Source organism: Episyrphus balteatus, chromosome 1, assembly GCF_945859705.1.
Source record: "Episyrphus balteatus chromosome 1, idEpiBalt1.1, whole genome shotgun sequence".
Lineage (NCBI taxonomy): Eukaryota > Metazoa > Arthropoda > Insecta > Diptera > Syrphidae > Episyrphus > Episyrphus balteatus.
Genome location: NC_079134.1, coordinates 95,038,996 through 95,063,660, shown reverse-complemented (window position 1 = coordinate 95,063,660; position 24,665 = coordinate 95,038,996). Strand labels below are relative to the sequence as shown.

Sequence of the window (24,665 nt, the reverse complement as noted above, 5' to 3'; positions counted from 1 at the left end):
TCATTTTCATCAATTGAAATTTAATAACACAAAACTGGAACAAAATATTGTTTTAATATTTTTTCTAGGTCGTTTATATATCAGTAAAGCAATTTTAACAGAAAGTAGTGATCTTTAAAGCATACAAAAATTTAAAAAATTGAAAAATGAAGAAGAGTCAATATTTCAGCTGTGAAAAACTAACCGGATTTTTTAATGTTAATTTTCAAAGTTAATATTTTGCTTAGTAACCTTTCTTTTTGAAGACTGCTTGGCACCAACGAGACTTGGACTAGGACAAATTAAATAAAATAGAACTAGGAATATGCTCTCAGTCATTTTTCAAAGCTACAAGTACGTTAGTTGCTGAGGTGTGCTTTTTCTTTTCTACCCATCACTTAAAGATGGCCCACAATTTTTAATCGGGTTCAAGTCGGCTAATTGTTACGGATATTCTAAGCCAGGAGTATTGTCTGCCCCAAACTACTATTTAATGAGCTTTTAAGAATTTTTGGCATCATAACTTGCAGAAAGAGGTGACGTAAAAGCATTTCTTTCTCCTTTAAAGGAGACATTATCGACTCCAACATCTCGCTATTCTGGAAATGATCCATAATTCCGTTGATTTGGTGTAACGGGCTATAGCCTGCAGCTGAAAAACCCCAAACCATCACTGATCCTCTGCTGTGCTTCCGGATAGGGAGCATATTTTTTTGGTTTGAAACATGTCCATGTTTGGGCATTTCACAATCGGAATAAAACAAGCTAGAATTGCTTTTATCACTGAAAAGCATATTTTTCCGTTTCGTTATCGAGAAGCTCAGATGTTTTTTTGTAAATACAACCATGATGAAGTATTTTTATTTTCAAATTTAAAGTGTTTCTTAAGATCCTTTTATGCCCTACCTTGTTAGACAATGCTCAGTATACAGAAATGGCCTATTTCCGAGCAGAAAGACATAAAGACCATATCTCTCAAACCCTTTCTTACTGCACTTGATATTAAAGGCAGATTAAGCTCCTTGCAAATCGTTTAAGAAGTCGCAAAAGAATATTTTATCAAAAAACTCTTTATTCCCCTATCAGTTTTTAGGGATATTTTGTGATGGCACCCACCCAATTGATCTACTTCAACTAATTTTTCACTTTTCTACTTTTTGATGATATTAAACTCACTTGACGTTGCAATTTCAACATCCCAAAGGGACAATATTTTGTTTTATTTCGTCTTGAAAATGTTCTACAATTCAGTAACGAATTTGATGACTATAACGCGTTTTTTCCCTTGTTCCATTAAATCATTTATACAATTCAAAAAGCTAATAACTTTGTTTGTCACTGCAAACAAAAATTGTATTGAAGTGACGCTTAAAACCGTTACCTCAACAACGAGAATCGAAATTCTTGAAAAATCCGGTTAGTTTTTCACAGCTGAAATTCTGACTCTACTACATTTTTCAATTTTTTAAATTTGTGTATACTTTAAAGATCACTATTTTCTGTTGAAATTGCTTCACTGATATATAAACGACCTAGAAAAAATATTGAAATAATATTTTGTTCCAGTTTTGTGTTATAAAATTTCAATTGATGAAAATGACAAAAAAATCCGGAATGTTTTTAGCAGCATATTTATACAAAATTTGACCCCTTTTGAAAAAAGGCGTATGAACCAACAAAGTTGTGAGATACTAAGTAAAAAAGGACACATACGCAAAGAATTATGGCTTTTGTGCCTTCTTTGCTTAGTAAATGGTTCATACGCCCTTTTTGCTTAGTATCATGATAGAAAATGAATAAATATGTGCCCTTTTTCATTTGCGGCTTTGGGCTATTTCAAGTTGAAAATACGATTTTTTTATCTCACCCAAAAATAAAGTGCTGCTTAACGTTTTCAAATATGCCACTAACTCATTTTTTGATTTTTGGATAATGCCCCCTTTTTTCTTAGCACGGCAGTATAGGTATGTATGTTCCAGTTAAAAAAAGTGGGTTTCCTCATGACGTCCGTGCGTCTATTTATACAAGAAGCTGCAACCTAAACGGGTGGACGGATTTTCTTGAAATTTGGTACAGATGATTTTTGTAATTTCTCCAATTGCGAGAAACCAAAAAAAATTAGTCGAAACTAAATCTTTGAAAATTTGTGAGACATGACTGATTTGCGCTGTCTTGAGACAGTTTTAGCTATTTATTAAAATTGCAGTGTTTAATTTTTTTCTGGTGAAAATAGCGATGGATTCGGAAACAACAGGTATTAGACATTTCAAATACAATTTATTTTATGAAATTTGTTTAACCATAATACTTTTTTAGTGGTGGGCAAAAAGGGGCCAAAATAAAGATTTTTTAAAGAATTTTATGTATGAAAAGACATTTATTTGTGTATCCTGCTAGATTCCGCAATTATTGTTATTTGTATGAAAACTTGAACGCTTTAACTAACAAGTTCTTAACAATTCAGCCGCTCAGCCGCAGAATACCGCAGTCGGGCGAATTTTCAGCACATAGAAAATTTAAATAAATTTGCATAATTAGTATTAAAAAATTTATAATCTGATTTTTTCTCCCATTATCAAATAATTTTGTATATTGGGCATTTAAAAATATAAATTTTTTTTTTTTCAAAAAAAAAAATTCGAGAAAAAAAAATTTTTTTATCCTAAAAAATTTTTTTTTGTAGCAAAAACAACTGAAAATAAATAATTTTGGCCGCTTAGATTGTTGAAATACCTATATGTGCAGCGTTTTTAGCTTTTCTCAACATGAGCAGCGTGTTTAGCTTTTCTCTCAAAAAATGCAGATAATGGAAATATGGTATTTCAATTTTTTAAATTCAATGATGTCGGCTCTTCCCGTATATCGTTAATGGCTGAACCAATTCTGTTTAAAATTTTTGTATAGACAGTTTGTATTACAAACAATTAGACTTCCCTGAAAGTAGTTTTGCATGAAAAAACACTTTATAATTTGAAATAAAGAATCGCCATAGCAACTTCCGGAGAGGTCTTATGGGAAAAAAATTCATATTTGTTATCTATGATATAAATAATACAAACTGCTGGTCTGTTTAACTTTATTGCAGATGTAAAATTCATTTTCACAGTGTTTTTTTGTCCAATATTTTGAAAAGGAAAAATAAAGGTAAATGCTAATAACTATACAAAATTTATTGAGTAATCACATACAGCCGTATTCTGCTATTCCATTCACGTGAATCAAAGGATTCCATATCTTTATCATGTCAAATTGGCTTTGAAAAACTTCTAACTTTCGATAGCAAAGTCTTGTTCCCGTCTGTTTCAGAAATTCTAAAGAAAAAAAATGTTTAAATTTAATTTTAACCACCTTTTAAACGCTTCTTTTTTTAGACTTAAACGTGAATCGAATAGCAGAATAGGGCTGATAATTTACTTTGAGTGAATTATATGAACAAATAATTAAGGGCGATTTTATTCACTATAGCTCAACTTTAGAAAAAATCTAAAGTTGGCAAGCTTCAGAGTTGACCCCAACTAAAGATTTGAATCATAAGTTGAATGTTTGTTTTATTCAATAGTTTTTTTCTCAACTTTCTAGTTTGAAATCAAAAGTTAGCAAACTTGTCGTTTTAGAAATATCCCTAGGATATTTGTGACAATTAATAAAAAAATCTGCCAATTTCAATTGTATTTTGAATACTATGTCATTCCAATTGAAGTTTAATTTCTTTTTTTTAATAAATTAATGGCTCCATCTTTCCTTATCTATATTTTAAATGGCTTTATTTTTTTCTATCAAACAGCGGGAATTTATTTTAGAGCCCGTAAATACTGAAGAAAATAGCTTTTCCAAGAGCACAAGAAGATATTCAAACCAATTTTTTTTGGAGTAAAACCTCAACAAGAAAAAAAAATCAATTTTTGTCACACACATTATTTTTATTCATTTTTAACCTTTAATTAAAACACATACATTATGTACATTATCTACAAATGAGAAAATATTATGCGCTGCATTTTTTTTAAATACTTTTGTAACAAACAAAAATAGGTTAACGGTACGTTTTTAGGGACACAAAAATATTTGTTGGCTTTCTTGGAAACACTCAAAACGCATCAGTTCCATCATTTTCATTATCCAAACCATTAATAATGGAATGTTAAATTTTTCAAAGACAACAATAATTTTTATGTAATTTTTTTTTGAATTCTAAAATACTTTTGACACAAAAATTAATATAAATAAATGACATTTTAAACAAAAATCTCAAGTTTGCTCGGCAAACTTCTCATATTTTCGAGAGTTGAGAAAATCTAAAGTTGATAAACTCTAGATTTATGTCGTTTTCTTTCACTCCAATGAGAGTACCCTTTTAGTACTTATTTTTGCACTTTTGAAGGTTTTGTGTTCTTTGACGCCACAAAAGTGTAAAAAAAAAATTACTCCGGAGTAATTTTAGTACTACGGAGTACCCCGGATTTACTCCACATTTTTAGTCAGATTTACACCGATTTACACACACACTTATGAATTTGAAGTTTGACATTTTAAAATTTTGTTTGAAAATTGAAAAATGCGAAAAGTTTTTCTTTCAAATTCTTTTGTTATTAACAGAAAACAACCATTATGAATATATTTTTACTGTATTATATTCCACCAGATATATTTCTTCCATTTTTTTCGTTAATTCTTCACTTTTTCCAAAATTAAATTTAAAACCGAATAAAAAAAATTTTCCGCCAGTGTTCTTCATCAATAAAAAAAAATCCTGTGCCATATAACAAAAAAATCCCATTTTTTTCTGCGTTGATGGGATAGTTTTATTTTACAATTGAATCATTTATTTGCAAAACATGATAAGTCCATGATTTTAAATTTTTCAGGAGAAGAAAAAAACGTTCTATTTTCTTTTAATATGCGTAGAAAAATTTATAAAAAATATATTCTGTAGAACTCTTGCCTAGCTACAAAATACCGTTTCGTTTTTAATTTTTGGATCGATAGCTCAAAAGATAAAAAATAAAAAAGCTTTTGGACTTATCATACTTTGAAAATAAACGGACGTGAAATTAGTTTTTAAATGGATATGCAATTTTGCTTTTAGCTCCAATCTATCAAACAATTGTATTTGAGAATAAAATACAATGTCCGGACTGCTTATTTAACTTTAAAGTAGCTTTAAACTTAAGATTTTCAGCCATTAATCTAATATACCATTTACACAAAAAGAAGCTGTTGTTTATTTTCAAAAGATGATAAGTCCGGGACTTATTCTGTTTTTGATACTAAAAAAATATTTCGCGTAGCTGTAAAATCGGATACAGATGGAGTAGATACTTCATATTTTAAAGACAGACGTGGTTATCCCTGGAGTACAAATTTAGTCAAAAAAACGAATTTTGAAAAAAAGTGGACTTATCATGTTTTGCAAATAAATGATTCAATTATAAAATCAAACTAAGGGTGTGCGTCAATTAGGCTGAAAAAAAACCGATCAGAAGCATAATGAAAAATACCAAAAGCAAAACTAAGTCCGCTTCTACACGAAGACGCAAAGCGCGATACGCACATAAGAGCAAAGAAGAAATAAAGTTCGAAAAAAAAGGAAGGAAGATTTTCTACCGTGAGTCTCCGGTAAAAAAATTTGTGACTCTTTTTGACGTTTATCTTTGATCTTGTTCTTTTTTTTTTGCTGTTCTGCTTTATTTTATTTCGTCGGTTGCGGAATCTGCTTTGTCGGTTGTGTATTATTTGCGTGTATAGTAACGTTTTTAATTTATGCAAAAGTTTTCGTTGCACATAGACCCAGGGATGAGAATGCTAAGCCCGAAAAGTGAAACATACTGCCCAAAAAAACGAAGTAGATTTGGAAAATATGTAGCAGATAATGAAAAAAAAAATATACATATAAAACAAAGGAGAATGCCCAAAAATAAATATATTTAAAAAAAAAAAAAACCAGCACCGATTTAAATGAGACCTGCATAGCTTGAAAGCGCATCACTCGTAAATAACAAATATGATTTTTTTTCTCAAAAAGCCATCCCCGTGATTGCTATAATGATTTTTAATTTCAAATTATAAAGTGTTTTTTATTAAAAAATTATTTTCATTGACTTGGTCTTAGTTCCATGAGCAAAGATGTGCCATCTGCCATATAAGAACCTAAGATTGTTTTTTAAAAGCCGATGTCTGATTTATTTTATGCAAAATGCATAACCGGACCCACAGCCATTATGTGGATTTGGGCGGTGACATAAAATAATTAATATCTTGGATGGGTCTTTGATTTGGATGTATATGATGTGAAATTCCTGCAGTGCCTAAAGAGCACTAACAATGCATTTTTTTTAACAAAAAATGAAACAAGATGACACATCTTAAATGAAATTTTGTTCTTTAGAAAAAATTTTTTAAACGAAGTAGAAATAGGTTGCTACGTAGCAGATACATCAAAATAAATTAATGAAGTAGATCTGCTACATATGAAGTAAATACTCATCTCTGCATAGACCCCGCACGGGGGTTGTTTTTTTGTATATTTTGGTGTTTTTTTTAATTAAAATACATAGTCTGCTTCTACACGAATACGTAGACGCACAAGATGCTCATAAGAGCAAAGGAGAAATCGATCTTTTTTCCTCTCTTGTTCTTATGTGCATCTCGTGCGTCTACTCCTTCCTATAGAAGTCGTCATACGAAAACAAGAACAAAATAAAACCAAAGAAAATAACTCAAATTTGCGTCTTCAAAAACAATAATACGCGTGTAGAAGCCCGTGACGCACCGTAACGAAAATCAAAAGGAAATTGGAAGATGATTTCTACGCCTTCCGTCTTTGTGTATTATGCTTCATATGTTATTAATATTAATTTTTTTTTTCAATTCATAAAATGTTTTCCCTAGGCCTGTTATCACTATTTTTTTCAAGGATATTATCCATTTTTGCCTTGTCACACACACTATTACATAAAAAAAAAATTACTCTCATTATGTTCTTTCACTCCAGAAAAAGGAGTAAAAGTTTAGAGTACTCCTTAATAGAGTGAAAGAAAACGACATTAGTATTTGACATTTGATAACTTCAACTTTCAGTGAATAAAACCAAATTCTAAAGTTGAAACTAAAAATCCTAAAGTTATATTCAACTTCGACTGAATAAAATCGCCCTAAATCCATTTATTAATGAAATTCGGATTTGAGTGATTGTATTTAAAATTCACTTTGATCTTAATTAAATGCAGAGTGAATAATAATGAAGATCTAGTAAGACAATAAACACCCCTACTCTGGATCTGGAGTTGTGATGCTTACAAGTCACAATTTTTTGTGATGTTATTTATATAAAGCTAATGTTGTTTTCGACGGAATGCTTCCGGATGCTTCGGATAACATAATGACATATAAGGACTGATGCTCTGTCATTTCCCCTAAGCCTGAAGACATCAATCTTGACGATGCGATGAATAGAACTCAAGATATAAGCTGTTTAAACGGCTATGTTTTGGAGACTTTGATGTTTAATTTTTTGTCATAATTTCTGAAAGTAAATCACCTTGGAATTCACCATTGCTCATTGTGCCAAAGAAAATGGTTGAAGGTCAAAAACGGTGGAGGGTGGTTGTTGACTTCAGAAAACTAAATGATGTCACAATCAAAGATGCATTTCCCCTTCCTAGAATAGAAGAAATTCTCGATCAGTTGGGCAATAGTCAGTTTTTCACCACATTGGATTTGGCAAGCGGTTACCATCAGGTGTTGATCGATCCAGCCGATAGAGCAAAAACCGCGTTTAGCACCAGTACAGGGCATTACGAGTTCAATAGAATGCCCTTTGGTCTAACCGGTGCTCCGGCAACATTTCAAAGGATCATGAATCACATTCTGACAGGTTTACATGGCATTGATTGTTTCGTTTGTTTAGATGATATTGTTGTCTATGGTAAAAATCTAGAAGAACATAATCAAAAACTTTCTAAAGTTTTGGGAAAACTTAGGCAACACAATCTCAAATTAAATACCGAGAAATGTAACTTTCTACGGCGTGAAGTAACATATTTGGGACACGTATGTTCTGAAGCTGGTGCTTCACCCGACCCAGCTAAAACAAAATGTGTTACAGATTTTCCTAGACCCAAAACAATAAAACAGGTGCAATCATTTCTGGGACTTACGAACTACTATGGAAAATTTATACCGCAATACGCTAAAATAGCAGCCCCAATAACAAAGCTGCTGCGTAGTGAAAGTAGTCTCGAATGGTCTCCAGATTGTGAGAAATCGTTTCAGTTCCTCAAGGAAGCGATTACCTCACCACCTGTTCTCAACTACCCAGATTTCACAAAGCCATTTATCCTGACTACAGATGCCAGCAACGAAGCTCTAGGAGCCGTTTTGTCTCAAAGCGAAGTGGATGAGGATAAGCCTATTGCTTATGCTAGCCGTTCGCTAGAAAAATCTGAAAGAAATTATTCTACGATAGAAAATAATAATATAGCCGCTTTGTCTCAAAGCGAAGTGGATGAGGATAAGCCTATTGCTTATGCTAGCCGTTCGCTAGAAAAATCTGAAAGAAATTATTCTACGATAGAAAAGGAATTGCTTGCCGTAGTTTGGGGCTGTAAGCACTTCCGAACATATCTTTTAGGTCGAAATTTTACAATTTTTACAGACCATCGTCCCCTTGTAGGAGTATTTAATGTAAAGGATCCAACCACGAGACTTTTGCGTTTTCACCACAAATTGTATGAATATCGAGGTAAAATCACGTATAAGCCTGGCAAAACCAACTGCAATGCAGATGCGTTAAGCAGGATACAAAAAGATAATGATTGTATCAAAATTGTTCAGACAAGGAGTAAGGTCAAAAGGAATAGGGAAGTTCCTAGTATTAGAAACAACATAAGTATTGAAAATGACATCGTAACACAAAAAGGTAAGAAAGGTAAGAAAAATCGAGGAAATAGAAAATTCTAGAAAATCCTGAAGACATACAAACAGTTCTTCGCGATTTCCACAACTCCGCACTAGGAGAGCATCAGGGGATGACAAAAACTTTTGCACGGATTCGTCGTCAGTTTAGATGGAAAGGGATGAAAAATGACATTGAAAATTACATCAGGAATTGTGACAAATGCCAAAAAAATAAGTCAGGGAAAATGACCAGAATGGGCGCGTTCAGGAAATATTAGGGACTAAATATTTAGGCAACGTCATTTTCTGAACGGAAATTTGAGTAAATTGACTAAATTAGTTTGGATACACCATTATTGTCAAATTTCGAAATTTACTTGAGAATTTCAAAGATCGCGAGGGGCAGACACCAAATTTCATTAAACTTTGATAAATAGGTAAATATTATTAATTATAACCGATAATGCACTTTTTACTCGTTTTTCACACAAATATATTTAATTCTCTTGTAATTAAAAAAAATCATCTGTCATGTTGACAAAAAAACTTTCCTAAATTTTTAGGGACAATTTTCTTGCCTAACTTTCCAGTCAGCTCTCCAATAAAATTACCTAAATTGGAAGGATTTTTTTTGACAGCTGACCAATCAGAGACCGAGAAATTACCTAATGTCGTATTCTATTGACGAATCTCAGAATGAGATTTGTGAATTTGACAGCTGAAAGGGGGGGGGGGGGGTGAAGAGGGGAAATAGTGGACAAACCTCAGATTTCATGATCTATTTGCGTCTTGAGATTAAAAAAAATGACAAAAAAATGAATCTGAGATTCAAGAATCTGATTCTGGATTTTTATCAAGATTCACGCATACAAACACACCCACTTTCATACACACTCCTCTGTTTGACATTTGTCTGAACATTTGTTGTTGTTTTATTTTTTTTATACGCACAGATTTCACACACAGTTACAAAACTAGATTTCATATTCTATTTGCAGTGGAAAATCTGAGAATTTTACACAAAAATCTCAAAAGTCAATAGAAAACGACATAAATGTTTAGTCCCTAACGTTTCTGTCGGTGTTCTTCTACTGACGTATTCCGGTAATAGATACATTTTAACATTCCAGGACGACTTGACGAAGTATATGACCTGTGTGGCAATTCCTGATGCTGAAGCATGCACTGTAGCAAGAGCTTTTTACGAAGAGTTGTAACAAGGTTCTGTATACCCAAAGTTCTAGTCACAGATAACGGAACAAATTTTACTTCGAAGCTTTTTTCCGAAACTTGTAAGCTTCTGGGAGTTAAAAAGATCCACACTACCGCCTATCATCCACAGGCCAACGCAGTCACAGACCCTTAGCGGAATATCTAAGGAGTTTTGTTGACAATGATGATCAGTGTTGGGACCAATGGCTGAGACAGGCAATGCATGTCCACAACAACACGGTACATACCGCCACTAAACTGACACCAACGAAGAGCTTGTATGGTTTCGAGTTCGAGATGCCGACAAATTTAAAGAGTAAACCTAAACCTCTTTATAATGATCAAGATTATCCGAAACTTCTTCAACATCAACTGCAGAAAACTCATGAACTTGCAAGAAAGAATCTCGAACTGGCCAAGCAAAAATCGAAACAGCAATACGACCGTCAAACAAAAGTCATGCTTAAAAATCCAACTAGGAAAAATAAGTTCTCCCCTATTTGGTTGGGTCCCTACGAGGTGGTGTCTGCAAATGATATTGTAAATACCAATATTCAAGTAGGTAGGAAAATCAAAAGGGTACACAACAACGGACTTAAGGCATATTGTAATGATTAAATTTGATTTCTTTTATTTTTTTTTTCTTTCTAGCTTGTTGACTGACTGGTAAAAATAATAATTTTTATTTTTATTTTACTAACCAAACATAAATTACACCGGCAAACAAAAAAAAAAAGTGTCATGTACCAGAAACCAGACCTATCTTTCTATATGTTTTTGGACTCGCTGAATCCGAATTTCAAGTCCGTTTGGCCCTGTCACCCTCCAGTTTTGAGCTGTGACTGCATTTCGTTTGAATTTGCATGACTTTTATGGAGTTTTTTGCATTTTTCTCAAAACTGAAGGGTGTTCGGGCAAAACGGACTTGAAATTCGAATTCAGCGAGTCCAAAAACATATAGAAAGATAGGTCTGGTTCCTGGTACATGAAACTTTTTTTTTGTGTGCCGGGGATGAAAGCGACATGTCGCGAAAGTGCCAGCACACCAAAAAAAAAGCTGTATGTACCAGGAACCAGTTTTAAGAAAAATGTAAAAAATACCCCAAAAAAGGCAAAAAAACTTCCTTTTTTTTTAGTTTTTTGCATTTTACTCATAACTGGAGGGTGACAGGGCCAAACGGACTTGAAATTCGGATTCAGCGTGCCCAAAAACATATAGAAACATAGGTCCGGTTTCTGGAACATGACACTTTTTTTATTTTGCTTTCTTATGAGAAATTCTTCCCTAGGGATTTTATTTCCAGCTCCATCATATAACGGTTCAATCTGGGATTCAAAGTGAATTCCGCAAAAAAAAACTTGTCTTTTTGCTGTCTAATTTTTTGTTTTGTACACATCCATGGTAGATTCTACTCAGTCCTCGTACTCTGGTGTTTCTTTATTAGCTAAGACATAATTTGACGCAAACAAATCAGTTCTCCATTGATTTGTTTAACAGGTAACGGGATTTTTAACTTGTAACAATAAATGCCCTAATTTCAATGTTTATTTGCGAAATGTTTCCAATTTTTTTTTATGAATCTGAGCCTAAACATTAGGGTGCTTCTTATATGGTCGAAAAATTTTTTTTTTCGATTTTTTAATGGGACACCCCTGTATTATGTTCTACCATATAAGCATAGTATATGGTATTTTTTTCCGATTTTAATATTAAAATTTAGGGGTCGCTACCATTCAATAAAGATTTAAGTAAAAATATCGATTGCAACAAAAAATTTTAACGTACGCTTAAGACCCGATTTTTCAATCTTCTAATAAACAGTCAGTTAACTGTCTGTCAAATAAAGATATTAGGCTCAAAAATAATCAGATAAAATCATTGGATTTTTCAATTAAGAAAAATCACTCAAATAGCTATTCTACAGAATAACACAAAAAAAATGTCAAATTCAAAAATATTCAAAATTAAACTTCCCCTGTATTTTTATCAAAATTTCTTTCAAAATAGTTAAAGATTTAATATAAAGTACTTAATTCTGATTAAAAATTTTAAAATTTTCTGAGAAAAAAAAACAAAATTTGGTGTATTTTTCAAAACTTTGAATTGTGGTAGCGACCCCTAGAACGTCTTTAAACTGGGCCAAATTTTACCCAATTTATATTTAAGGCAGGAAGAACAAAATGAGAGGGTGTCCCATTAAAATTTCGAAAATTGATTTTTAAGAAGCACCCTACTAAACTTACCTTAACCTTACCAAAATTGAAAAAGAATGCTGGTCAAAATAATTATGCCGCTCAAAAAATAGCACTTTTAATACAAAACAAGCTGCCTGAAAGCCAAATTTCACTCATATGACTTACTTTGACCACCATGAGATTCACAATAACATACTTAATAAATAACCACTATCTTTACCTTAGTTTAACCGTTAGAAATTATTCTTATTAGATCGAGAATTGAAAATTAGTCAAAATAATTATGCCGACGACTGTATATAACAGAATACATATCGAACTCAAATGGTTTGAAATTAATGTCGATTTCCATTTGAAAATGGGATTTTTGTACCAAATTCATTGGTCGCTCGTGGCAAATGGATATTGCCAATTGATTTATTTTTATTCGTAACTGTGTTGAAGCAATTTTTCAATGGAAAAAAACTTGGTCATAAATTTACAAGAACAAATGTTCACATAAATGTCAAATACTGCGGTGTGAGTGCAAATTTGTGTAAATCTCCTTAAAAATTGAGATCTAAAAAATTTGATCTCGGATCAATAAAACATGATCTCTTTTGACAAATAGAATTTGAGATACCAGTATTTCCCGGTATTTTTTGATCTCGGATCAAAAATAATTGATTTTTTGGGCAAATGGAACAATAAATTTATTGTTATTATTTGGAATTGGTTTAATTTCAATAATACTACGTTTCCACCTACGCTAAATCCGGGATTTAGCTAAGTAGATTAAGCATAAATCTCGAGTTTTATTCTTAATCTCGGATTGAAAGTAGGTAACATCTTAGATTTCAGGGTATCTGAACCCAAATCTGAGATAAAGCGAAGTAGATTTAAAATAAATCTCGAGATTTATTCTAACTGCCATATTATTCACTAGTTTAAAAAATACATCTGGATGTAAAGAAATTGAAATGTCAAAAATAAATCCAAATCTATGATATTCACTATCACACAGAGAAAAATTAGTCATTTTTAACGGCCATATTATTCACTAGTTTAAAAAATACATCTGGATGTAAACAATGTCAAATGTCAAAAATAAATCCAATTCCATAATATTCACTACTTAAATCCAATTTTTTAAATCAAATCTCGTTAAATCCAAACAAATTTAAACTGCTCTCTGGAGGTCTGTTTAACTTTATAAATCCAGATGTAAAATTAATTTTTACAGTGTTCAGTTGTTTTTTCACGTATTTTTGTGAAGGAAAAATAAAGATAAATGCAAATTATACAAAAATTATTGAATAAACACATAATTTTTTTTTGAGTGAATAATATGACCAAAAAATTAAATCCTTGGATTTATGAAATTCAGATTTAATAAATTGGATTTAAAATTAACTTAAATCCAAACTAAATCCAGAGTGAATAATATGGCCGTAACTATTTTCATAGTTAAAATCGGGTTAACTATTTTGGATTTATTTTTGAGATTTGACAATTTTACATCTAGATGTATTTTTTAAACTAATGAATAATATGGCCGTAAATCTCGGATTTAGCGTAGGTGGAAACATAGTATAAGAGAAGTCAACAGTTGGGCGATTAATTTTGGCTGCAGTTGTATTAAGCTCAATCGGACAAAAATTGTTCCGGGGAAACAGAAAAGATTGACGAAAAGCTTCACCTTGTCCAGTAAACCAAATTGTAGGTACGAGTATATTAAAAGAAAAACATCTATGTATTTGGAAAAGGTTTCATGAAATTTAGTTGAAATGATCGTTAGGAATTAAAATTGATTAAATACATAAGGAATTTTATCTAAGTTCTGGGTCCATACAATAAGACATATGCACAATGCCAATCACCACCTCCGGACAGTCTAAGAATATCCTCTGTTGCGACTGGAGACACTACATCGTCATCGTACTTCATCCAGATGTCAATTCCCTGACGCACCCATCCTACGTAATGTCCCGAAGAACTTGATCTGCCTTTGTGTGTTAAAACAGCCTGTAAAGTATAATACCCAGAATTATTGCTTCCAAGATCGTCTGCAAATGAAGTGAGGACGGCGCCTGGAGTAAATTTCTCGTTTGCCTTTTCAACTTTTACTTCCTCATCCAGTTTTTCTAAATTTTCGTCCTCTAGTTTCTTCAATTTCTCACGTTCAGGTGTAAGTTTAGCCTGTAGCTGAGGTGTACAGAGTTCAAATGCATCAAAATCAATGGGAAATTTAATATCTTTCAAGACCTTTGCATTGATCCCTTCTCTTCCTTTATATTGAAAACGAACAAATTGTATGGTGAGATATGCTGGCAGACGACTTATCTTCGATGACCGAACATATACAGCATCCCTCCCAAGGGCTTCGGAAAATTTTGTAAGTTGCTCCTGCATTTTTGATTTTAAACCAGTGTGCATGTGCTTTACTTCAGGTGAAATGAAGCAACTCAATTGCAGGAAATTTTCTTTGATTTGACTAGCCGGTTCCTCCGGGTACTCGCTACATTTCATTTCGACATCAAAACAGCCTCCAAAGTACTGTTCTATAAATGAGTTATATTTCTTTTCACTTACTTTTGCTGGTAACTTGTCTTGCAACATTTTTAAGATTTCGGACCAACATTCATTGGCATCTTGCTGTCTGTAGGTGCCATTTCCTTCACTTTGGGAAAATTGAGGAAACGCTGTGTGCAATGTTTGGAGCAACAAAATAGGTGTAACTGTACACCCCTTATCAAGTTGAGTAACAACTGATTTAATTGCTGTTGTAATTTTTGAAGAAGACGATGAACAATCGTCCTTGAACTCCATTAAAGCTTCTCTTAGCTCTGGAACGGATTTCAAACACTGGACTGTTGCATTCATGTAGCAAGTATTTCCCAGATTAGTTAGACCTGCCGGCAATTCAAGAGCGGTCGCTAATTCCGATTCATTCATGTCTTCGATGAACATGGTTGGTTCTTGGGGTAGCTGTGGTACTTCTTCTTTTGTTCCCAATAGGAAAATTGCTGCACCTTCTTTTAGCTGAATGTTCCATTCGTTGTTTTTCAACTGGCTACCTTTGAACATAACTTTTTGACGATCTGGTTGAACACCAGTCAGAGCATAAAGTTGGGCTTTGAACAGAAGAGGTTCTTCGTCGGTATTAACTTCGATCCCTTGAAAGTTTTCTCGTCCCCATTTCACTTTAACTTTGTATAAAGGCATTATTTAAGATTTTATTTGACTTTTTATAAATAAAATGACAGCCAAAATGTAGTACTTTGCGCTAGAGCTCAATGACGAATCAATTTACGAAACCTGTTTACATGCAGTGTTGAAAATTTAAATTTGAGTGGAACCAAAGATAAATAATTACAAGGAACCTAAGCCCAGCAAAGAAATCAACAGTACCCTTCAAGCAAGAAAACGGAGTTCAGAAAAGACCTTCCGACCATCGACCGAGAAAAACGGGGTTGCACTCACACACTTGCAACTTTTTGTGTATGAACACAAAGTCGATGGAGAAGCGTGGTGAAAAATAGTGAAAAGGAAAAAAGAACGTAGGAAAGACAAGGGCAAAAAAAAAAACAGCGTCATTTTGTTATTCCATTTGTGAAGTGTCTCGTGTCGTGTCTTGTATAGTGAATTGTTTTTAAAATATATTAAATAATAATACAAAAATATGTAAAATTTACTATGAAAAATGAAATATGAAAAATGTTGTGTTTGAAAGTCGCGATTTTCAATGTGCAACCGGGAAGTGGAAGTTCGAAAAATGAAAAAAAAAAATATTTTGGCGTGAGACGACATCATTAGCGAAATGAAAGAATTCTGCACAACACCAACAACCAGCAGCAACAACAAATGAATTAAAAGACTTATTGTATTTTAAGTTTTATATTGTATTTATTCTGATTAAAATAAAAGTTTGTTTGTCAAAATAACATAAATTCAACGAAAAAAACAAAAAATAAATCGTCGCCCTAGTATTGGAGTGCCGTATACGCCAAATTGCATTTTTTGAACTAGGTATGCAGTCGTATGTTTTCGAAGTTGCTCTTTTCAAATCTGCTATCCGTTTTTTTCTATCTTTTTTCGTTGCCGAGATATTCACTATTGTTTTGACAAAAATTTTGGCATTTACGTCAAATTTTGCATGCAATGCAAGAAAATTTTGAGAATTGTTTTGACGTACGTTATGTTTTTTTTTGACGTACGTGTATATGAATAAAAGAAACTTCTGATTTTCATGGCGTATACGGAAAACTCATTTTGGACAAAAATGTATGTATTTTGAAAACTAAACGAATTGCAGATGTCCAATAACATGCATATAAAAGACACATTTAAATTATATATCATACTAAAATATCAAAAAACACCAGCGGTTAGTTCTTTCGCAATTATCTTCCGAACATTTAAATGCGATTTCCCAAAAATGTAAAAATGGCGTATACGGCACTTAAATACTAGGGCGACGAAATTATTGTTCTTTTTTTGGTCGCAAATCCGTTATTTCTTTTTTTTTTGTTCCTTTTCTGGTAGGTTCTCGCAGCTCCGACTCGGGTACGACTTCGGCTCCATTTTCTTGAACTGGAGATTTTCACCACACCAATAAACATGAAATCAGCTTCGCGGTGATTATAATTTCCATACTAATTTGAGCCGCCTTCGGACCCGTTTCTGAGCCGAAGTCGAACTCAGCTCCGCCTGAGGTGGAGCGGATTCGGACCGAGGTCGGACTTCTTTGCTTGAAGGGTAGGGCGGCTCAAATAAGTATGGAAATTATAATCACCGCGGAGCAGATTTTATATGTATTGTCCGACCTCGGTCTGAATCCGCTCCGCCTGAGTCCGACCTTGACTACGAAACGGGTCCCTACCCTTCAAGCAAGAAAACGGAGTTCAGAAAAGACACTCCGACCTCCGACCGAGAAAAACGGGGTTGCACTCACACACTTGCAACTTTTTGTGTATGAGCACAAAGTCGTTTATAATTTCGATTATAATTTCCATACTAATTTGAGCCGCCTTCGGACCCGTTTCTGAGCCGAAGTCGGATTCAGCTCCGCCTGAGGCGGAGCGGATTTTGACCGAGGTCGGACTTGTTTGCTTGAAGGGTAGGGCGGCTCAAATTAGTATGGAAATTATAATCACCGCGGAGCAGATTTTATATGTATTGGTTTTTTCACCACGATTTCTCCTTCAACTTTGTGTTCATACACAAAAAGTTGCAAGTGTGTGAGTGCAACCCCGTTTTTCTCGTTTTGAGGTCGGAGTGTCTTTTCTGAACTCAGTTTTCGTGCTTGAAAGCAAATACATGTACCGCTCATTCACAATAAACATAAAAAGATAAATGCAGAAATACAATCACGCTTTGCCGTCGATTTTGACAACTGCCAAAAGTTCAACCATACGAAATTTGTGTAATCTCTTACAATAGGTGTGTTTTTTTGTTTATCTATATAGATTTTGTGCAAAAAAACGACATCGGGATTTTTGAAATCCATGCAAACATTTGGCACCACTGTACACATACTTTGGCAGCTGTCTGTCAAAAATGTTGCTTTTGTTTTTTTTTTATTTTAACTCCGAAGTGGGAAGGCCATTACATCCATGTTGGATGCAAACAAAAATTTTCATATGGCCATGGCATCCATGTTGGATTCAAAAAAATTGTTTTTTCACAAAAAACCAAAAATTATCTGTATATTCTTAGCTACATTTTAAGACCATGACCATTAACATTAGTTGCGTCGTTCTTGTGTTATAAGCGTTTGAAGGTGGCCAGGCCATATTGAATTTTTTTTCGATTTTTTAAAAATCAAATGTGAAAACTTTTTTATTTTTATTTCTAATTTTTCGAAAAAACTTTGGTAATTTTATATACATATCTGTTCAACAATCTTATCAGGATCCATTTAAGACTTTTATCTGAAAAGTGCATTGCGTATATCTCGAGATATTAACATTTCAATGCAACCATGTCAAACAAATTTTTTATTATTTTTTTCTATGAGAGTTTTTTTCAAACCTCGTTTTCTCCGCTTTTTTTTTTTGTTAATATTTTCAGATATTTCTGTATGAACACAACAATTAAACTACCTTGGCACTACTGTTTTTATCGAGAGAAAGTAAAATCTGGATAATTATCTGGATTTTTCAAAAATCTATACAGATAAAGTTTTTGTTGTTTTTAACACGTAAATTGTTTTGATTTCAAAAATCTCGATGTCGTTTTTTTGCACAAAATCTATATAGATAAACAAAAAAACACACCTAATGAAGCTTTTTCTACTGTAGTTTTCCAAAATTCAAAAAGTGTCACACCTAGCTATATAATCACTTCTAAAAGGAGTGATTTCAAATTCCAAAATTGAAAAAGGAGTGAATTTTTGGAGTGAATTCTTCACTCCCAAAATTTTGAAGGCGTGATGGAGTGATTAGCAAAACTTCTACATTTTTGACTTCATGGACCACTTGTCAAATACTTGAGTGGTTGTTTAAATTTTTTTTGTGAAGAAAATTATATTTATTTACCACAATCAAGACAAAAACTTGGCCCAATAATTTTGTGAGTGACTTAGTTTTTAAATTTGACAGCATATTTTATGTTTTAATCAGCTGTTCAAAGTCAAAGTGGCAGAAGCGCACTTTGAGGATTTCTGAACGTCACACGACCACGCGTCTGGCAAATCGTGATTGTGTTTCTGCTTTAAATATCTTCCAAACTGACATTGGTTGCCACATTGTCAAAGCATGACAATTTGGCGACTAATGTCAGCTACCGTAATTCTTAATTGTTTTAAATTACTGAAGTAAAACGCTCAAAAACAGAAAAACCACGCACAACACTAATTTTTTAACATTTATATGAAGAAGAAATATGAAGAAAATTTGTTATTATTTGTTATTTTTCAATTTATAATTTTTTCAAATGACATTTTATAAATTGAAACAAAAACAAGTTTCCTGTTTACTGCGATTGAAATAAATATAAATATTAAAAGCCGACGTGACAGATTGGTGCCTATTTTCGACAAACAAATTTTGACAAACAAATTTTGACAACGTTCGGAAGATATTAAACTCTTCAGATTCCAAATCTATCCAACGGACTTTTAGTTCTAACTCTATCGCATCTAGCTGCGCCCGAGAAAGAGCTTCTGGCACCACGTTCAGTGAACCCTTCCTATGCTCTATGTGGAAGATATAGGACTGTAATTCTAGGCTCCACCTGGCCAATCGACCGCTAATGTCCTTTATAGACGTAAGCCATTTTAGAGAAGAGTGATCGGTTATTATGGTAAAGTCTATACCCTCGACATAGGTACGGAACTTTTTCACTGCCATTACTGCTGCCATACACTCCTTCTCGGTTACACTATGATTCCTTTGGCAAGTGTTTAACTTTTGTGAGAAGTAGATCGGAAACTTAACCTCATCGTATGTTTGGAATAGCGTCACACTGGATAAAGAAGCGCTTAGTAAAATTCGGTCGTACTAAATCTGGGGCCGTCATTAAGGCTCTTTTCAACTCCTCGAACGCAGATTTTGCTTCTTCCGTCATGATAAACTTAATATACTTTTTCTTCAACGTGTCGTTAGTGGAGCGGTCAAGATAGAAAAGTTTCTTATAAACATCCTATACCACACAGCTAGACCCAGTAACCTTCGAACTTACCTTGAATTTTTCGGCATGGGAAAATTCGCTTCTACCTTGGCGGGATCTGTTTCCGAATTCCTACCACCAACGATGAAACCCAAATATTTGAGCTCTTTAAAGCAAAATTTGGATTTCTTAACGTGAGATTTGCCTTTCTCATACATTCGGCTACCTCGTACAGCGATATGAATCTCGAAATCGGGCGCAACGTTAAGCTCCCCATGCCAGGCCTGCGTTAAAATCTAGGCAATAGCTTAAAAATATTTAAAATGAATACATCGCATAACAATTTGTTTGAAATAATCCTGAAAAACTACTCACGCTTACTCTTCACAAAATATTGGTCCATAGAGTCATTTGGGGTAAGATCGCTCAGTGGGTAAGAGCGCGCACTGCTTATTGCTCGAGCTTCTGGCACCACGTTCAGTGAACCCTTCCTATGCTCTATGTGGAAGATATAGGACTGTAATTCTAGGCTCCGCCTGGCCAATCGACCGCTAATGTCCTTTATAGACGTAAGCCATTTTAGAGAAGAGTGATCGGTTATTATGGTAAAGTCTATACCCTCGACATAGGTACGGAACTTTTTCACTGCCATTACTGCTGCCATACACTCCTTCTCGGTTACACTATGATTCCTTTGGCAAGTGTTTAACTTTTGTGAGAAGTAGATCGGAAACTTAACCTCATCGTATGTTTGGAATAGCGTCACACTGGATAAAGAAGCGCTTAGTAAAATTCGGTCGTACTAAATCTGGGGCCGTCATTAAGGCTCTTTTCAACTCCTCGAACGCAGATTTTTCATCTTCCGTCATGATAAACTTAAAAATTATTTCTATCTTCGTGACCTTCTTTAATATATAATATTAACTCCTATGTGGGCTTTAGGTCAAATTCATTTATCCTAATTTTTCTTCGACGTTTCGGTTGTGATTACAACCTTCTTCAGGAATCTAAAATAAATATTCTTAGTCTAAAATATAATAATTAAAAAGAAAATAAAAATCTATACTTACGATGTTAAGCTTAAAAAGTTTAAGATCTTTAAAATCTTTAATTTTATCTGGATTGGTTTTTTTGTTTTTGTAATATTTTAAAATTCAATTAATGAAGTCTTGATAAAGACGTTTCTATCAATCGAAATTTTAAAATAATGAAATCTAAATTTCACATTTGATAAGAAATTCAAAATTTTGAACTTCTAATCAAAAATGATCTTCAAAATTCAAGTCAAATATACCTAAATATTTAGCCTAAAATATTTCTATGCACAAACTGACTATAAATATTGCTCAACCCTTCGCAATCAGATCTCCTATTAACCGTATTATCTGTATTTAAAATATGTAACATTTCTAGTAACATACGTTTGCTATAGTGTTTTTCTGTCTGTATAATATCAACGTTATTGAAATCTGGTCTATGTCCTTCATCTATGCAATGCAAAGCTAATGCTGTCTTATGTGAATGTCCGCTATTAATATCTGATCTATGACCAGCTAAACGATTTTTAAGTTTTTGCATAGACGTTCCTACATAAACGGAAGGACAATTTATTATTCCATCACCTAAGCATTTTATCTTGTAGACAATATTTGATTTTTCATTTTTATTAAGTTCACCTTTTAAATTCGAAAACAATGAACTTCTTAGGATATTTGCCGATTTGAAAGCTATACGAACATTATCTTTATTTCTTATTGGAGCATTTAACATTCTATTGGAAAGATTTGGAATGTATACAATACTTTTGTATGAAAATGGAGTAACATTTGCTACTATATTTATCTGAACCAATGGATTGAAATATTGATTCAGTAATGTTTTTATTATATTTAAAGGAAATGAATTGGAAAGTAACGTATCCATAATTATTTGTATGTTTTTTTGACGAAAGACAATGTCACTGATATCTAAAACTCTATTAACAAATTTTTTTGCTGTATTGATAATAACTTGTTTAGGCTGTTTAGAATTAAAATTAATAAGACGACCTGAAGATGTTGGTTTTTTGTACCAATCAAATATTAACCTATTATTTCTTCTTATTACTAACACATCCAGATATGGAAGTTTTCCATTATTTTCAAACTCAACTGTAAACTGAATTTTCGGATGAAACGAGTTTAAAGCAGTTAGAGTTGAATCAACATGACAAGATTTAAGGATGATAAAAATATCATCAACATATTTTGTAATTATTTTAGGCTTATAAGGAATTTTTTCAAAAACATTATCTAATAATGCTTCCATTACAATATCTGCTAATATTGGAGAAGCTGGACTTCCCATCGGAACTCCTTGTTTTTGTTGATAAAAAATTTTATCAAATTCTAAATAATTATTATCTATAACACAAAATCTTAAGATTTCTAAAAATTTTAATTTTGGAATTCTGGTATGATCTTTAATTTTATCCCAACTTTTTTCAACCAATTCTAGAACCAATGGGATAGGAATGTTAGTAAATAACGAAATAACGTCAAAAGAAACAAGAATATTATCTTGTTCTAAAATGATTGGTGAAATAGTTGAAATAAACGATGATGCGTTCTTAACATTGTATTTTGAGTCAACAGTTATATTATTTAAAACCTTAACAATGTATTTAGACAACTCATAACATGGGACTTTTAGTGATGAACAAATTGGCATTAATGGTACATTCTGTTTATGGATTTTTGGAAATCCGTAAATTTTTGGACTGTTAGCTGTATAAGTCGTCCTACATTTCTTTTCATATTCATTAATATAATTATTTCTGAACAAGAGTTTAACATGGTTGTTATTAATATTTTGGACTTTATTTGTTGGGTCGTTTCTTAAAATTGTATAAGTATTCCTATCAGCCATCATATCTTTCATTTTAGCAAAATAATTTTCTCTTAGCATAGCTACCGTAACATTGCCTTTATCAGCTGGGACAATCAAAATTTCTGGGTGTCGTTTTAAGAACTTTTTTGTATCACTAAATATTTTATTCAAATATTTATCCAAATAAGGAATTGATACAAATCGCATATAATTCTGTAATATTTGCGTAAAACATGACCGTGCAGGTTCTTGTTCATTTTGTTCTTTACTTTTTATTAACTCTTCTCCATCGGCAATCATTTTAAACATTGGTATGTTTTCTTTTTTAATAGGTAACGCAAATTTTGGTCCTAAAGATAAAATCCATTTTGTGTCCTTTGGGAATTCTACCTGTGTTTTATTGACGAACCAATTTTCTTTAAAATTGATCCTCATTTCTTGTCTAGCTTTAAATTTTAATGACCAAGCTTTCTCTTTTTGGAAAATTTTGTACTATCATTTATTTTGGTTTTTGTTATTTCTTGGCTCCTGAAGAAATAACTATATTCATTTTCTAATAATACGCGTTTAATTTTACTTTCTAAGACAACTAATAGGTGTGTTTTTTATTACAACTGGTCTTAACTGGACAAAAAAAACGCAGTCGGGGCTAAGCAATTTACATGTTAATAACAACAACACTTTAGCCCCGTGGGCTTAGTTGTTTAGCCCGGAGATTTCTCTGGGCTTAACTTTTTGAAGAGTTTTAAATCTGTGCTACCAAACTAATTTTTTCATAAATTGTTTAGAATTTGTTTAAAAACGTGAAAACTCACGTTTGGAAGGACAAAATGTATTAAAATAGTTTTGCTAGCATACATTTTTGTATGTCTTTGTAGAACATACATGAAAAATACAAGAAAATGACGAAAGCGAAAAATATGACAACTCTAAATTTTTGTTGTGTCTGCTGTTTTCGGAACATTCAATATACAATGCTGCCAAGATTTCAGGTTAAGCCCCGTGGCGTTTTTTTTTGTCCAGTTAAGACCGGTGGTAATAAAAAACACACCTAATAATCTATTTTGATTTTTGATTTGCGATTGTTTCAATGAAATTGCAATATTGAGTAATTTTGAATGATATTTTCTTGATGTTGAAGAAAGTTTTTTATTTAAACCTCTATCACATTCTCCATTCTCAAAATCGAACAACATTGAAACATTTTTTGTTGAATTCTGAATAAATTCAGGAATTAAACCAAATTCCCTACATTTTAGAAGAAAAACTAAAGTATTTTTATGTTTAATATTACTTACCCCTATCTTGCTAAAACTTTTTAAATCTGAACATACTTGAAATCCGTATGTGTTTCTTACATATTCATAAAAATTCATTTTGAAAGTTTAAATACGGCGTGCCCTCCGTAATACAAATTATTTCTATCTTCGTGACCTTCTTTAATATATAATATTAACTCCTATGTGGGCTTTAGGTCAAATTCATTTATCCTAATTTTTCTTCGACGTTTCGGTTGTGATTACAACCTTCTTCAGGAATCTTTAATAAATATTCTAATATTCTATCTATACTTACGATGTTAAGCTTAAAAAGTTTAAGATCTTTAAAATCTTTAATTTTATCTGGATTGGTTTTTTTGTTTTTGTAATATTATTATTATTATTATTATTATTATTATTATTATTATTATTATTATTATTATTATTATTATTATTATTATTATTATTATTATTATTCTTTATTTCATGTTAAGATATATTACAATTTGATCTAGCCGGTTTACAAAAATATATTAAAAAGTAAAATTTAACAAGAAATAGATACAAGCATTTTGTTGTCTTAAGGACAAGTAGCAAATGCTCAATACAAATATTTTAAAAATTTAAACCAAAATACATTAATGGGGAACTACAATGTTTAATAGA

The 24,665-nt window shown here is 32.4% G+C and overlaps 2 protein-coding genes across 4 annotated transcripts; both read right to left on the bottom strand.

Moving 5' to 3' along the window:
- Positions 1–13,995: 13,995 nt before the first annotated feature.
- LOC129921169 (ubiquitin carboxyl-terminal hydrolase 14) lies at positions 13,996–15,600 on the bottom strand. Its single transcript, XM_056002873.1, has one exon. The coding sequence runs from the start codon at positions 15,484–15,486 to the stop codon at positions 14,095–14,097; it is 1,392 nt and encodes a 463-aa protein (XP_055858848.1). The 5' UTR covers positions 15,487–15,600; the 3' UTR covers positions 13,996–14,094.
- Positions 15,601–15,723: 123 nt separating this feature from the next.
- Positions 15,724–24,391, bottom strand: LOC129921168 (uncharacterized). 3 transcript variants are annotated; one of them, XR_008773466.1, is made up of 4 exons: positions 24,316–24,391; positions 20,943–24,279; positions 20,491–20,879; positions 15,724–20,431 (listed from the first exon to the last, which is right to left on the bottom strand). XR_008773466.1 is itself a non-coding variant. In XM_056002872.1 (2 exons), exon 2 carries the CDS (start codon positions 23,173–23,175, stop codon positions 21,175–21,177), a length of 2,001 nt encoding a protein of 666 aa, XP_055858847.1. In that variant the 5' UTR covers positions 23,176–24,279; positions 24,316–24,391; the 3' UTR covers positions 15,724–21,174. The 3 variants fall into 3 exon arrangements, 1 of the variants encoding a protein (XP_055858847.1); XR_008773465.1 differs by having other exon boundaries at positions 15,724–20,879; XM_056002872.1 differs by having other exon boundaries at positions 15,724–24,279.
- Between the last annotated feature and the right edge of the window lie 274 nt (positions 24,392–24,665).

Bases quoted from the DNA above. Each gene is read 5' to 3' on its own strand.
- LOC129921168 (XM_056002872.1), bottom strand. From the start codon at position 23,175: ATGAGGATCAATTTTAAAGAAAATTGGTTCGTCAATAAAACACAGGTA.
- LOC129921169 (XM_056002873.1), bottom strand. From the start codon at position 15,486: ATGCCTTTATACAAAGTTAAAGTGAAATGGGGACGAGAAAACTTTCAA.